General features: G+C 54.7%; 1 protein-coding gene across 1 annotated transcript; it reads left to right on the forward strand.

Annotated features, from left to right (window-relative positions):
- Positions 1–532: 532 nt before the first annotated feature.
- On the forward strand, positions 533–1,666 carry ACTRT2 (actin related protein T2). Its single transcript, XM_055418821.2, has one exon. The coding sequence runs from the start codon at positions 533–535 to the stop codon at positions 1,664–1,666; it is 1,134 nt and encodes a 377-aa protein (XP_055274796.2).
- The last annotated feature ends 15,225 nt before the right edge of the window (positions 1,667–16,891 follow it).

Consider the following 16,891-nt stretch of genomic DNA (forward strand, 5'->3'; position numbering starts at 1 on the left):
CTGTGCCAGTTGCTTGGTCATCCCTTTTAGCAAAGAGAAGTGTGTTTGTCACCTTCCAGACAGCAGCTCCCTCCAGACAGAGGGCCAGAGACACCAGTTTTATGGGCTGGTCCTGGCTGGGCTGCTCCACTGGCTTTAAGGCCAGCAGGTCCCAGACCCATAGGAATGGCTGGCCTTCCTGTCTGGAGTCTCACCAGTTGGGGCAGGGGAGGTGTGTGCAGAGACTCTGGGTCCCCACCCCCAAAGGCCTTCTGATGTTGGCCGAGGACAATCGTTGCCTTGGCTGGATTGTTACATATGGGCTGTCATCCCTAAAAAGGCCTCAGCAGCCAGGCTTCCTGAGAGGAGAGCAGCTCTGGGAGGTGGTAATGGAGAGTTCTTGGGGATCGGCTGTCTGCTAGCCCTGCCCGGGAGACCTCCGTGACCGTGGAATCCTGTGCCTTGAAACTTCCAGAGGAGCCTCGTATGTCACAAAGTGGCCTGAGGGGCTTCTGGCTTATTTGGGGGGAGCGCAGTCGAGGATGCTGCAGGCATGTTTGATCCGCACGTATTAGACTGCCCAGCGGTGATTTTCGACAATGGATCCGGGCTTTGCAAGGCAGGACTGTCTGGAGAGATTGGCCCCCGCCACGTTGTCACCTCCGTCGTGGGGCACCCCAAGTTCAAGACGCCTTCGACAGGGGCCAACCAGAAGAAGTATTTTGTGGGGGAAGAGGCCCTGCATAGGCACGAGGTCCTTCACCTGCACTACCCCATCGAGCGCGGCCTGATCACAGGCTGGGACGACATGGAGAAGCTCTGGAAACACCTGTTCGAGTGGGAGCTGGGAGTCAAGGCCAATGACCGGCCGGTGCTCATGACAGAGCCCTCGCTGAACCCCAGGGAGACCCGGGAGAAGATGGCTGAAGTGATGTTCGAGAGCTTCAATGTGCCTGCCTTCTACTTGTCAGACCAGGCCGTGCTGGCCCTCTATGCCTCGGCCTGCGTTACTGGCCTGGTGGTGGACAGCGGGGACGGGGTCACCTGCACCGTCCCCATCTTTGAGGGCTACTCCCTGCCCCATGCTGTCACCAAGCTCTACGTGGCAGGGAGGGACATCACGGAGCACCTCACCCGGCTGCTGCTGGCCAGCGGGAGGACCTTCCCGTGTGTGCTGGACAAAGCCCTGGTGGACGACATCAAGGAGAAGCTATGTTATGTGGCCTTGGAGCCAGAGAAAGAGCTGTGCCGGAGGCCGGAGGAGGTCCTCCGCGAGTACAAGCTGCCCGACGGCAACATTGTTCCCATCGGGGACCAACTGTACCAGGCGCCCGAGGCCCTGTTCTCGCCTGAGCAGCTGGGCATCCAGAACCCGGGCCTGTCCAAGATGGTCTCCTGCAGCATCACCAAATGTGATGCTGACATCCAGAAGACCCTCTATGGGGAGATTGTGGTGTCCGGCGGCACCACGCTCTTCCAGGGGCTGGATGACCGGCTTCTGAGGGAGCTGGAGCAGCTGGCCTCCAAGGGGACCCCCATCAAGATCACGGCGCCACCCGACCGCTGGTTCTCCACGTGGATTGGTGCCTCCATCGTCACCTCCCTGAGCAGCTTCAAGCAGATGTGGGTCACTTCTGTGGACTTCAAGGAGTTTGGGACATCCGTGGTTCAGAGAAGATGCTTCTGAGGGGCCCCGAGTCCAGGGCAGCCCTACAGGTGGGATGTGAGTTCACCATGTGGCATCCTCAGGATGTTCAATAAAAGACAAGATGGTGCAGTGCTTGGCCATGTCAGGCTTGGTTCATTCTTGGGGCACCAGAAAAATTTCTGACCCTGGTAGGGAATCTCTTTTCAGTAGTTCCATCCCCTGGCCCCCTTTCTCCCGAGAAGGCCCTGGGTTGTGAGTTGAGTGTCCTTATGTAGAGTTTGTGCCCAAAGCAAGGGCCCAGGGCTCCTGGGCCAGAACCTGGAACCTGCATTTTAAACATGTGTCTTAGGTCTGTCGGGGCTGAGAGTGGAAACAAGCAGGAATGCTGTGCTGTTTTGAGGTCACGAAATCCTCCTCTGAGATAGCACCACAGGGTTTACACTCTGCCTAAACCCGGGACGGGCAGCTGAGTGAGGTGGAAACCCTTGCCTGGGTGGAAGGACTCAGGAAGGAGCAGAAATTGCCATCATTTTACAGCTCTGTGAGGGTCCTCCTTCCAGTGGCAGTTTAAGAGTCACCAGTTGATTATTGTGATGTTTCTGTTTGTTTTTACTTTCAAAGATGTTTATAGCATTGCTTGGTGGTAAATACTAGAGACAGAGTTAATGGCCATCAATAAAATCTCATTTGAATAAATTATGCATAGAAGGAATTTTCTCCACATTGATGGTGTGGAACTCTCTCAAAGTGTTATTGGGAGAGAAGTAGAAAATAATAGAGATATATTTATAAAATGAACTCTCCCTTTTTTGATAAAGAAAGCCATAACACTTTAGCATGTGTACCTGAGCAGGTTAGCATGTACAGGCATAAGTGAATATGTGTTTTCTGGGGTTATAAGCACATGGAGAAAAGAATGAAGGGCAGACACCATGTGCTGGTGGGGGAAGGAAGGAATGAGAGGTAGTAGAGGGGGAGAGGAAATCTTTCCTTCAGGAAATTTTACTAAAGAAATTCTGCTTGAATGAAATAAACCCATTTATCTAAATTGTGTGTGTTTGTGTGTTTAATGTTTGCCTGCTATATCTTTTCCCATCCGTTTACCTTCAAATTACCTAGGTTTGAAATGTGCATACAGTGTATTGGAAGATAGCACACAGTTGGATTGTGTCTGACTCTTTGTGACCCCATAGACTTTAGCCCACCAGGTGGCTCTGTCCATGGAATTCTCCAGGCAAGAATACTGGAGTGGGTAGCCATTCCCTTCTTCAGGAGATCTTCCTGACCCAGGGATAGAACCCAGGTCTCCCGCATTGCAGGCAGATTATCATCTGAGTCACCAGGGAATCCTACTTTTAAAAATCCACCAATATCTGTTTTTTTTTAAATAATAATTGGTATATGTAGATGGTTTACATTTAAGGTCCATCTCAAGTCTGCTGTTTCATTGTTTTGTTTCCTCTTTATTTTTTTCTTACCTTTGAAACCATGTCCCATAGGTTAAAAGAAACATGACTGGCAGAAATTCTCGAGCTTGTCTTCCATTCCGTTCCGTTCAGTCGCTTAGTCGTGTCCGATTCTTTGCGACCCCGTGGACTGTAGCCTACCAGAGCTTGTTAAAAACCCCTCTGCTTGCAGCCTGCCTTCACTTAATTATTATATTGCAAATTGCATACCCTCCAAGCTCATTGGAAAAGACTCTGATGCTGGGAAAGATTGGGGGCGGGAGGAGAAGGGGACGACAGAGAGTGAGATGGCTGGATGGCATCACCGACTCGATGGACATGAGTTTGAGTGAACTCCGGGAGTTGGTGATGGACAGGGAGGCCTGGCGTGCTGTGATTCATGGGGTCGCAAAGAGTCGGACATGGCTGAGCAACTGAAATGAACTGAACTGAACTGAAGCTTCAGGTAGCCCAAACTATAAGATATTTGCCCTAGTTGTTTGCCAAGAGCTTTGAGTCAGCTATGTCTAATTCAACGTTGAGCCAGCTAAGACTTGTTGGGACCACTGACCCTAAAACTAGGCCTAAGTAGGTGTCCTACAAAGGACTTTTTGACATCAGAGGGCCAATACCTCCCCCTCATATTCTGCTAAGCTCTGATATTTTTGAATATGCATCCCACGAAGAAGCAGATAACTCAGATACACCTGCACAGAGCTCTGGTTACAACTTTTCCAGGCACCTTTCCTCACACTTAAGACCACCCCACTTCTTTATCCCACAAATATCTCAAGCGCCTGGCTTTTGTGTGGGGGAGGAATCTGAGACTGGTTCTCCCTTCTCCTCACTTGGCTGCCTTGTGAATAAACCCTTTTTTGGCTGCAAACTTCAGCATCTCTGCATTTGTCTTGCTGTGAATTCGGCAAATGATCCTGCTTCAGTAACCCCTTCTTGCAAGTTACTTGAACGTTTTGGGGGGATTCCATCTTGATTTATTCCATATTTATTTATGACTTTGTATTGATTTATTGGTGGTTGCTCTGAGTAAATACCACCACCCCCTGGTATTACATTTTACTTCTTGGAGTAAAGTATATTTAGGTCTCCTTACCCACCCAACTTTTAAATAGAATTGTTTTTTCTTCAACCATCAAATGATTCCAGAAATTCAAGAGAATAGTCTAATATGATTACTGCTATTTTTACCCAATCCCACATTCTTTTGCCCTTTCTGGAGTTCCAAGCCATTCTTAGTAGGAACTTCCCTTAGCAGTTCTTCTAGGGTAGGTTTGCTAGCCACAAATTCTCTTAGTTTGCCAACATTTGAGAGTGTCTTTACTTCCCCATAACCCCTAAAGGATATATTCGCTGGATATAGAATTCACAGTTAGCCATTTTCTTTCAGCACTTGAAAAATATGGTGCTGGTTCATTCTCCATCACCTCTGTGGGTTTCAGATCAGAAATCTTATTATTTGATTGGTGTTTCCCTTCAGGTAATGCATCATTTTTCTCTGGCTGCTTTCAACAGTTTTTTCATTGTCTTTAGTTTTCAGGAGTCTAGTTACGCTGTGTTTCGGCACGGATTTCTCTGGATTTATCCTGTTGCTGTTGTTCAGTCACTAAGTCCTGTCTGACTCTCTGAGAGCCCATGGACTGCAGCACGCCAGTCTTCCCGGTCCTTCACCATCCCCTGGAGTTTGCTCAAACTCATGTCCATTGAGTCGGTGATGCTGCCTAATTATCTCCTCCTCTGTCGCCCTCTTCTCCTCCTGCCCTTAATCTTTCCCAGTATCAGGGTCTTTTCCAATAAGCCAGCTCTTTGAATCAGGTGGCCAAAGTATTGGAACTTCAGCATCAGTCCTTCCAATAAATATTCAGGGTTGATTTCCTTCAGGATTGACTGATTTGATCTCCTTGCTGTCCAAGCGACTCTCAAGAGTCTTCTCCAGTACCACAGTTGGAAAGTATCGATTCTTCAGTGTTCAGCCTTCTTCATGGATTTATCATTTTGGGGCTTTATCCAGCTTCTTGAACCTGCAGCCATGTCTTTTGTCAAACTTGGGAAAGTTTGTGCTATTATTTCTTCTAATATTTTTGTAGTCCAATCTATTTTCTCTCCTTCTGGGTCTCAATTTTTTTTCTGTCCATAGGCCCCTTCCTCCATCATTTTCAAGTTTACGTTTTGTGTTTTCAGATTGAATAAATTTTCTTCACCCATCCTGAAAGTTTCTGATTCTATCCTCTGCTATCACACTATTTTTGAGCGTTTCCAACACATTTTTTATTTGAGTTGTGTTTTACAGTTTGATAATTTCCACTCGGTTCTCGTCTTATAACTTCTAATTCTTTACTGAGAGTTTCCAGTTTTGTATTTGTCTCAAGGGAATTCGTCATTGCCTGCTGAAATGTTTTTATGATGGAGGCTTTAAAACCTTTACCCAGATAACTCCAACATCTGGTCCATCTCCATCTGCTCCGACAAGCACACCTGCTGATTGTCTTTTCTCATTCACCTTATGATTTTCCTGGTTCTTAGTATGAGGAGTGATTTTCTGTTTTACCCTGAACATTTTGATGAGCCTCTGGGTCCTATTTAATCTTTTTGTAGCATGCACTCACTCCTGTGGAGGTAAAGTGTGAGGGCTGGGTGGGAAGGTGGGACCCACGGATATCTCCCCATCACTGTGGTCACTACTCATGCACCCTTCTTGTGGACAGGTGGGGTGGAGGGTCAGCTTCCCTCTCAGTCCCACTAACCCTTCCTGGAGAAAGTGGGCTCTGACTGACACCTCCCCCTACTGCTGAGTGGGAGGGGGTAAATGCTCAGCTCTCTGCAGGGCCACAGTGATGCCAGTGGAGCGGGAGGCAGAGTGTCAACTAGCCCACCTCCCCCTGCCAACTTTCATCTTGTTCACGCTGAGTGGGGTGCAGAGTCAGACCGACACATGGCCCCACAGATATGGAGGTGGGGTAATGAAGCAGTGCTGACAAAACCCTGCTTACACACCCCCTCCAGCCTCATGGCTGCTGGGCGAGGCTGGGGCTCAAATCATGATGGCGATTATCATGATGATGGTGCAGCTGCTGCTGAGGGTGATGATGATGGTGATACTGATGATGATGGGGGTGATGCTGCTGCTGGTGACGACGATGGTAGTAGTGATAAAGCCGAAGCTCCAATGCTTTGGCCACCCAAGGTGAGGAGCCAATTCGTTGAAAAATACCCTGATGCTGGGAAAGATTGCGAGCAGGAGGAGAAGGGGACGACAGAGGATGACATGATTAGATAGCACCACCGACTCAGTGGACATGAATCTGAGCAAACTGGGAGACAGTGGAGGGCAGAGGAACCCAGTGCTCTGCAGTCCATGGGGTCACAAACATTTGGACACCATTTAGCAACTGAAAACAACAACAATGGGGATGGTGGTGGTGACGATGGTGGTGACGATGGTGATGATGGTGGATATAATGGTGATGACTATAGGTTTCTGACCTCTAGGTCATCTTCAGCACTATGTTTGATGTGCTCTTCGGGGTGTGGACAGGGAAAATAACTCAAGTCCCTGACAGAGTTTATATCAGAAGCTTTGAAACTGATCTGGCTTCTAATTCTGGCTTCCCTAAGCAGAGTGAGAGGTCCAGGGAAGTGTCCGGTAGGCTAGGCTGCTGCTAATGAGGGAAGAGAAATAGAGCTTGGCCCCTGCTTTGTCTACACGAAAGACCAGGGTTTGGGAATGAGGTAGGCTAAGTTCTGGAGGAGGAGGAGGAGCCCTCTGGCTCTGGGCTTCTTAGACTTTGCCTGCCAGGAGGCCAAGGAATGAATCTGAGCCAGTTTCCCATTTCTGAGACATGGGCTCCCACTCCCCACATCTTGCAGAGGCCTCTTCTGACTGCTTCTCATCCCCTTGGTCCTGGGCAAGATCTTTCTATGAAGCAACATTTATATGCAAGATGAGATGAAATGCTGCAGGCAGGCGAGGAAGACATAGGGAGCAGAGCCACTCATGCCAGAACATGACCCTGGCTCTGAGTAGACCGACCCACCGTGGGGACCATATGCTGTCAATTTCTCCATCACCCTGCCAAAGGCCTCTCTCCTGGCCCTCTGAGAGGTGACCACTCACGCCTCAGAGACTAGTGATATGACTTTGAAGTCCAGGCCCCTCTGTCTCCTGAGGATGGACAATGCTCAGGGCCACCCCCTCCTCTATGGTGGTCCCTACCATGATGCTCAATCTGCCACCCCCAAAGCTCAGCTCCCACTCTGGACAGCAGCCTCGGTTTCTGCAGGGAGCTTGGGAATGGGTTTCATGAAAGATCCCACCAGTGACTGTGGGATACCCACAGACCACGTGATGCGGTGGGAACCAGACTGGAGCAATGCTGCCTGTCAGATAACTCCCATCGGCTACCCCACGGCATTCCCACCTCCTGAGACATTGTGGAGGAGATCTGAAGGCATCTCTGTCACCAGGGCTCCTGTGGTCCCAGACTCTGATTAAGAGTCAGGAATCCAGAGAGAATGGGGCCATTGTGAAGCAGGTGTTTGGGGGAACCTGGTGCATTAGAGCCCTTCACTTCTTGGCCAAACCCCAGGCCTCATTGTGGATGGTGTGGAGGCCGTGATGGCCACTGTGCGTGTCCACCAGGACAACGGCCTGTCCCTCCACATGATGTGAGGCAGAGGGCGAGACACCCCTGGTACTTGGGTCCTGCCGGAGCAGGGACGCCCTCTGCAGGCTGGATTGAGGATGCACTTGGGCAAGACACTAAGCATATGGTGTCAGCCCCCAGAAGGGACTCAGGATGATGTGTGTGACTATGTCCTTCCCAGAGGCCATCCCACCAGGAGCATAGGACCCCGAATTCACAGCCAGTCCCAGCAGAGGGACCATGTGCAGCCAAGACTTCTACCAGACCTGCCAAGGAGCTGGACTGGGTGTGCAGATGTGCCCAAACTGCCCAGCGCTGCCCTGGCTGCCCTACTCCGTGGGGGCTCTCTGCTCAGATGTGGTCCACCCTTCAGGTGGGGGTCACCCTTGAGGAGCTCAGTGAGGCCCTGCACCCCAACAGCACTTCTCCCAGGCAGGACTGGTCACCTGCAGGCCCCCAAACTCACTCGTTTATCCCACAGACCCACCAAGTTCCAGGCGGGCTCCATGTGCCTGGGATCTTGCAGGAAATGGCCACACTTCTTTGTCCCCCAGGGATAGACATGGCTGCTGAGGAGGAGAAGGGGCCTTGGGCAGAGGTGTGAATTCAGATTGAACCCCAGACCCTGCCGTGCGCTATGAAGGGCACCTCAGGGTACAGGTGACAGGGCCGGGGAAGGGCAAGGGGCATTGCACATCTGGCAGCCAGCAGGCTCTGCATACAGACCCCCACCCTGATGTGGTGTGGGCTCAGAGCTGTGAGCAGTGGCGTCCATTGTGCAGTGCCCGCCCCCTGCATGGACTAGGTGCCTCCAGCTCTTGAGCACTTCAGAGTCGCCTGTGTTCAGAGGCCCTGGCTCAGCATCCCTCCTGCCCCCCGACTCTGCCCTGAGGTTTGAAGACTGACATGAGATCCTCTCCCCAGGGCCTTCAGGCAGAGGGGGCTACCTGGGAGGGGTGTCAGTCCTGGAGGAGGCAAGCAGACAGGAGCAGGCTGAGCCTCCACAGGGTCCTTCCCACACAGAGCTGGATCCTGAGGCCCCGTGGCCAACAGATGAGTCGGGTGCCTCGGGGGCACCTTCAAGTCCTGTGTCCACCCTGCAACTCCTATGCTCCCCCTACCCCTGCTCTTTCCCAGTGTGTGTGCTGGGGGAAGGCTCCTCTGGCTCCAGGACAGCAGATCCCAGGCTCCCTGCCAGCACGGGGAACTTGTAAATAGGTGAGGTACAACTGTGGACAGTTAGAATATCACACGGCTTGCTGATGTCCACACGAGGGGGACTTACGGGTGCTTAGAGTTTAGCTTCATCCTCCAGGGACCTGACAAGAGAATCAGGGGGCTACTGGTGGAAATGATACCATTGGGAGGGAGCCCAGGGTCCAACACTCAAAGCCAGGACCCTCTGCCAGGATGACCCCATCCTGACACCACCCTCCATGCTGTTCTGACCCCTTCTGGAGACCCAGGAGTGGCTTCCTTCTCTGTAGGGAGCCCAGCCACCCCGGGAACACCAGGCCCTGGGGTAGAGGAGGCTGATGGCCTAGACCCTCAAAAGGGACGTGCTGGACTCTCAGGCCACCAGGTCCCCTGGTGCCCCAGGTTGTGGGCACACATGGTAGTACTTGGGTGGTGGCAGCCCGGGCCAGGCAGCCCTAGCACCCAGGCCCACAGGGATAGCAGTGGGCAGGTACAGCAAGGGGCGAGAAGGGAGTGGACGTGGGGCTTTAGGGGCTGAATGGGCTGCACAAAGTCTGGTGCTTCCAGGAGGTGCCATCAGTGCTGAGGTCCTAGGAAGGAGAGCTCGGGGTCCAGGCAGGAGCCAGGAGCTGGACAGTCTCGGTGAGGCCTGGGTGTGGCCTCAGTTTCCTCCCTTGAGGGCCAGGTGCCAGCACAGAGAGGCTGTGTTCTGAGGAGTGTGTGTGCTGCTGGCCACCATCTCATCCGGGGCACGGGCCAGAGAAGGTGCCTGTCCCTGGGTGAGGAGCTGTGTTTGAAGCTGCAAAGAGGGGGAGGGGCGCAATGCCCGGGGCTTGGTGGGGAGGGGGCAGCAGGGGCAGAGAATCAGGCTCCCCTGCTCCCTACCTCCTGCCTGCCTGACCTGAAGCAGGATTTGGGGAGTCAGGGCCAGGACAGCCTGCACGGGGCTCAGTCCTGCTCTTTCCATGGCTCTTAGAATGTTCGTCTGAGAGGGAATGACGAGCTCTCGGTTGGGCTGGTTGGAATTCAGTGGTGCTGAGCTGACTGGTGGGCACCCAGGTGGGGTGCCCCTGTCCCCGCCAGGTCCTTGGGGAGGGGTGGTTCTGGTCACCTGGGGGCTGGTGGAGGGGCAGGGGCTCTGCAGCAGGGACCTGGCTCCCTAGAAGATGGTGGGGCTTGGTCCCCTTGGACCTGGTGCAGTGTCAGCTCTTGTCTCAAGAGGTGACCTCCAAAAGCAGCTCCCTGATTCCTGGGTCGCTAGCCTGCTCTCAGGCCGGGGGTCAGATTTGGCTCCAGCCTCATAATCCCGCTAAAAATGAAAGCCCCTGTGTCCCCACACCCAAGGGCACCCCGGAACCTCCCACCGAGCCCTCCCACAGCCCCAGGAAGCGCTGTCACCCACCGAGCTATGAGGCAGCACTGTCAGCACAGGCCAGTGCCCCCCCTACTGTGCGGCACTCGGCCCAGGCCCAGGCTCTCGTCTTTCTGGGGATGCCCAGAGCCAGCTTCATCATCCCGCTTTCCCGTACGTGCCAGTCCGCGAGTCTGGGGCTCCGTCCCCCAGTGACAATGTCCCACACTGGGAACAATGCTCTTTTTGTCACGGCCGGTCCTGGCTCGGAGCTCAGAAACGTTAGACGCCACGTCCCTGGTTATCATGCTCACAGGGAACAGGGCTGGGTTCCAGCTCGCACGAAGACATAATAATTTTCTCCCATTATTCAAATCTCCAGTTTCCCTTGCCCCACCTTTGGCGCAGCAGCCAAGGGGAGAGGGTGGCTGGAAGGTGAGGGCCCAGGACCCCGGGATGCCTTCGCACGTGGGTAGCTGGGCCGCGTCGAGGTCCCACGAGAGCTGCAGCCCGGTCGCTGCTCACGAAGGGCCTGGCTGGAGACTAGGACACCGGGCAGAGTGCAGAGCATTTCCAGGATCGGCTCCCTCCCCACAGTTGTCTCTTGACCAGAGGCCCGCGGCCGCTGTGCTGGCAGGGCCAAGGATGACGCGGGACAGAGATGCAGTCAGAGGGTGGAGGCAACCCCGCCACCCACCGCCACCCAAGCCGGCCAACTCTGCTCAGAGGTGACCGTTCCTGGCCCCCGGACCTGGGGGCTCTGTCCACCGCTGCCAGCCTGCCTACAGGGTCGGGGGCTGCCACGGGAGACCCCACCCCACGCCTGGCACGAAGGGAGCATTGGAGGCTGTTCCGCCCACCACGGCCCCGTTCGGGCCTCGCTGACAGGCGTCAGTGAGAGTAAGCGGATACCTCCCAGTTATGCAACCCGGGGTCGGCGAGGATGGGCCGCTCGGGCAGCCAAAACAAGCACCGTCCGGGCTCCAGAGTGTGAAATTGTTGGGCCCTATTAAAGGGAACTGGGGAGGCGGTCTGGGGGCTGGACACGGATCACAGCCTCCCTGTGACAGGCCTGTGCTGTGGGGTCTGGTCGAAGCCAGCCTGGACCCAGGGCCACCCCAACACCCTGGAGGGGGATGGGGGTGGGGCTTCCAGAGTCTTCTCCCCTCCCCCTGCTAGACTGGGACATTTCACCCACAAACCCTGCGTGTGTGCTGGGGGGGTTGGATGGAGAGTTTTCTGCCTCCCTTTCTCCGTGCCCCAGGGATGCTTTGTGTCCAGTCTATTCACTTAACACTTGTCCGTCCAGCAGCGGCTCTGTGCTGGGCCAGGAGGGCCCTAGAGGTTCCAGTAGGAGCCAGGGCAGCCCTGACCTCAGGTTCACAGCCTGGTTGTTGCTGGAAATCCACAGCGGAGGGTCTGGGTCACCTGGGACTCGGGGAAGACAGGGACCCCGCCCTCCCTGAGGTGACTGAAGACTGGTAAAGGCCTGGAGCAGGGAGGATGCCCCCCAAATGGGCCACTAAGTGAGGGGAATGCCCAGACACTGGGGGGAGTGGTCCAGGCTTCAAGTGAGAATGGAGAGGAAGGCCAGGCAGGAGGGGCAGACAAGAGGAAGCACCCTTGTCCTGGGCCCTTAGTGTAGAGGGAGCTCCTGCCTTCCGGCCAGTGTGTTTCCAAGCCTGAGATGGGCAGTAGGAGCCACAGGACCGGGTGAGGTATTGCCCGAGCCTGGGGATGGAGGGGCGGTGCCCTGCAGAGTCAGCAGGAAGAGGGGGAATGCGGGGGAACACAGGGCTCCTTGGGCGCCGCCAGCCCCCTGGCCCCCACCCCAGGCTGGAGTCCTGCCAGCAGGCTAAGGTGGTCCCGGCCACAAGCGCAGCCCCTGCCCTCCGCCTACGCGGGCGGCTGGCTGGGCCAGGAAGCGGGGCTTTATGAAGACAGATGAGGGAGGAAGGAGACACTCCATCCCGCTGGAGAGGGCAGGCCTTTTATCTCATGGGGGCTTGGAGAAAGCTTCACATAAAACTCATCCACAGGAGCATCAATCAGAAAGTGGAAGGAAGACTCTATAAAGACCTGAAAATATTGGCTGCAGCTTGTGCATGTGGGAGGTAAGGCGCTTAACCAAAAAAACCTGTGAGTCCCTGAGGGGTTCGTTTCTAAGGCCCCAGGGAAGCCCGGAACAGCACGCCCTTGACCCACGCCAGAGTTGCTCTAGGTCTGTGGGGACTGGGTGGGCGGCGGAGACTTTGGCCAATGTGGCTCCTGCCCCGCGTTACTCCCACGTTGTGTCACTCCCCACCTGACGACCAAAGCTCGGCGGGGACCCCTGAGGGGTAGCAGCAACTCCCCACCAGAGCCCCTGTCCTGGCGGGAGCCCTGGCATCTCAGCTCCAAACAGGCCCAAGGTAATATGTCCCCACAAAGTCTCCTCGGCCTCCGTGCTCAGAGCCGAGTGCAGCCCCCCTCAGAGTAGGGGCAAGGGAGTCAACCAACCTCTGTCCTATTTTAGCAGAAAGAGGGGCACCCAGAACCCAGGATCCTCCCAGACCAGTAGCTGTGTGCAGGGAACAGGAATGCACCCACACTCCCCAGCCGTGCATCCAAGCCAGCCCTGCCAGAGATGAGGCTCCTGGGCTGGGAGTGGTGGGGGGTGGGCAGAGGTGACCGTGGACCTGGGGAAGCCCTGAGAAAGACTGGGAGGAGGGCGGTCCTCTTTGGATCCAGGCGCGTCCCCTGATAGAGACCCTGGCCCTGGGTCCAGCCACGATCATAGAGCGGCCACCCCAGGCTCTCGGTCCAGGGCCTGGTCCACTCTCCCCATGTTACTCTGGTCAGCAGCTTGGGCATCCCTGGTGATACAGCAATGCTGGCAGGTTCTATGGACCGCTTTTGAATTCTCCTGGAGGGGGCTTGTGGGCCTGGAGCAGGGGGATGTATTAGTATCCTCCAGGGCGGTTTCCAGGTCACTCTTCGCTTTTCCTTCCCAGCTGTTCAGACAGACGTTGGTGTGTGTCATGGAGGCTGCAGGGTTGGAAGTAGAGTGAGTGCCACTGGAAACCAAAGGTTCTCACCATTGCTAGAAAGACACACCAGTGATACATTCACCTGGTATCTGCCTGTATGGGCTGGTCTCGTGGCTCCAGGCCCAGTGCCCAGGGTTCAAGCTTCCCCCCTTCCTCTCATCATTCCAGGAAGGTTGTTTTGGGGAGGGAGCTGGGGAAGAAGGCATCAGGTTCTCCAGGGAGGAGGGACAAGCACCCCCATCCTCTCCCTGCTGGGACCACCCTCCTGAGCAGCTTGGAAAGCTCTTCCTGACCCTGCGGCCACAGGGCCCCAGGCCAGGTGGCCAGGCCTCCAGGGCTGGTCAGCACGCTTGTCAACTGCTGCCTTTGTTTTCTTGGGAAGCTTGGTGCTGACTGTGGAGCTCAGAGCACGTTTTCTGCTTCCCACATGTTGGCACATTGGCAAGGAACTTGTGTCCATTTGACTAGGCCACGGTGCCCAGACACTGGGTCCCACGTGGGTCCTGATGTGCTGGGACGGTGTTTTGTAATAAGAGCAATCTCAGTCAGTGGACTCTGAGTGAAACCGATTGCCCTGTGGACTGTGGTGGGCCTCACCTGATCAGTTGAAGGCCTGACTAGAACCAAGGCTGACTTCCCCCAGCAGGAGAAAGTGCTGCCTGCAGATGGCCTTTGGGCTTGAGCTGCCCAGTTCCCTGGGCACACCCTAACACACATCCTAACACACACCCTAACATACACCCTAACACACACGCAGACACACCACCCTAACATACACACATACCCTAACACACACACACACACAAACACACCCTAAAATACACCCTAACACACACAAAGACACACATACCCTAACACCCACACATACCCTAAAACACACACACACCCCTTAACATACACCCTAACACACACACAGACATACATACATTAACACACACACACACCCTGACATACACAGACACTCTAACACACAGACACACATACCCTAACACACACACATACCCTAAGACACACAGACACCCTAGCATACACACACAGACACACACCCTAACACACACACCCCCTAACACACCCTAACATACACCTTAACACACCCAAAGACACACATACGCCAACACACACATATCCTAACAGACACCCTAACACACATACAGACACACACACCCTAACACAAACACACACACACCCTAACATACACACACCCTAATACACACACACATCGTAACACACACAACCCATAACATACACACACCTCCTAGCGCACACACACCCTAATGCGCACACACCCTAACACACACAGGCACTTTAACATACACCCTCACACACACACACACACCCTAACACACACACACTGTAACATATACCCTAATATACACAAAGACACATATACCCTAACAAACACATACCTGAACATACACACATACCTTAACACACACACCCTAACACACACACACACACACCCTAACACACACACACACACACACACTATTGCTTGTTTCTCTGGAGGACCTGACTAACACAGATTGCAATGGAAAATGTTTGACTTTAGTGCAATTTGCTTTCTGCTCAAAACGCCCCCACTGGCAAGTGTGTCCCACCAGCAGGGATGCCAGGGATGATCCCGGGAGAGCCCTGGGCCTGAGCTGGGCAGAGCCAGTATCCAGGCTCTGCTGCACCCAGGCTTGGAGATTGGAGCGTGTGCTCAGCAGCTGGGGTCCCTCTTCTGATCGTCAGCTCCCTGCTCACCGCTTGCTGCAAACCTGCTTCACTTTGCACTTTGGCCACATCTTAGCTGTGGGTGTTGTGGACACATTGCCTGTGTGCCTCCACGGGCCAGGCCCCTCCCATTTGTGCTCAGACCCCTTAGTCTCCAGAGGCGCCTGTATCTGAGGGTGACACATGCAGGAAGTGATGTCTGGTCACTGAGGAGTCCAGGGAGGGGCTGGGCCTTAGCCATCAGGCACCTCCCAGCCCTCTATACTCCAAGTTCCCATTAACAGGTACACAAAACTCACAGCACGTGGTCCAGCCCCTTTGGCAGGACGTAGGAAACCAACTCGCTTTTCTGAACACAGGTGGGTAAGAGGCAGGTGTCAAGGTTTCAGAACGCAGAACAAACATAATTTCTGCAACAAAACCACAGCAAAGCCCAGGTTTGGGGGAAATCATTGCACTGTTCTTGAGAGTGACCCATGAACGTGCCTTGCCGTGGGCCTGGAGAGCATGAGCCAAGTGACCTTTGGCTGGTGGGCCTGCAGTGACTCAGCTGCTGGGCTGTGACTCTGGCCCCAACACTTGTGAGGACCCAGTGGCCCCTGACCCTGAGACCTGGTCCTCTCACCTGTCACCTTCTGGATCTTGGGGGTACTCCTGACATGTATGGGTATGTGTTGCAGGCTGAGGGGGGACACACGTGCAGATGCACATTTACACACATGCACACATGAGATATATACACGTGCACAAGTGTGTGCGGCATACAACCCACATATACACATGTGTGCACACACACATACACGTGCACACACGTGTAGCTTCAAACATACAGACACACATACACACAGGTATGCACACGCCAAGTGAGCCCCCACAACAATAATCAGCTCCATGTCCTAGTCGCCAGGATTCCACCCAGGCCCCGAGAAGGCCATTCCTTGCCATGCAAATAAAGTGCCTTAGACTTGCAGGCTTGATGCATGTGACCAGCCAGTGACAGTGAAAACACAGACTCCTTGGCCTGAACCACCCTGCAGAGGCAGGGTTTCCTGGACAAGTTCAGAGCAGGGCGGGAGCTGTGGGCCCCCCTGCACTGGGGCAGCACATGGCATCACCAGGCACACGCATGAGGTCCCCCTCCCATCTGAACTGGAGCACATTGTGGGGGTCTGGGGGGCCAGCAGGTCAGGGATGCCCAGGGTGGCAGGACCCCTAGCCTGGATACCCACAGAGGAACAGCGGGAACTAGTATGCAGACCCAACCATGTGTTCCCACCCGGCTTCTGCCCCATGTCTGGTGGCTCTGGGAAGGGCAGTCATGGGGGGTGTGCTGACTTGGGTCAGGGCAGGAAATGGTTGCCTGGAGCCCTGGGTGCTTGCTCTGCAGACCTGCTTTGAGGGTGGAGGGACGGAGGGGCTGGGGGCAGAATGTGGGGTGGGGGCTTCTCTGATGGGGAGCTCAGACTCATGGCTCACAAAGCAGCCCCAGTGGCCAAGCCAGGAAGAAGCGTGTCAGCAATGGTAAGCATGGCCCTGCTTTGTGCTTGAATCTGGTTTCCGGGAGAGCTGCTTAGAGTAGGAGGTCTCTTCTCATGATGGGTGTTGGGGGGTGTAGCTGAGGGTGAAGTTTGCCCCGGCCCCCTGCAGTGCTGCTTTGGCTTCTGGCCCGAGGACCTGAAGCAGAGGGTCCCAGCCCATCTCCCCACATCCCTCCCACAGAGCATCTTCTCTTGCCGGGCTTGCTCAGGGCAATTAGCCAGGGGCCGAGGCATGGGTGAGCAGGGGCTCCCGGAGACCAGAGCCATGAGGGTGCTGTTGGGCTGTACCTCGCATCTCACTGCTCCACCCAGCCTTCCAGAAGCCACATA

Source organism: Moschus berezovskii, chromosome 17, assembly GCF_049115385.1.
Source record: "Moschus berezovskii isolate FMDL1 chromosome 17, NW_MosBer_1.0, whole genome shotgun sequence".
NCBI classification, from domain to species: domain Eukaryota; kingdom Metazoa; phylum Chordata; class Mammalia; order Artiodactyla; family Moschidae; genus Moschus; species Moschus berezovskii.

What these genes read in the sequence shown, in the direction of transcription:
- ACTRT2 (XM_055418821.2), top strand. Translation starts at nt 533, where the DNA reads ATGTTTGATCCGCACGTATTAGACTGCCCAGCGGTGATTTTCGACAAT.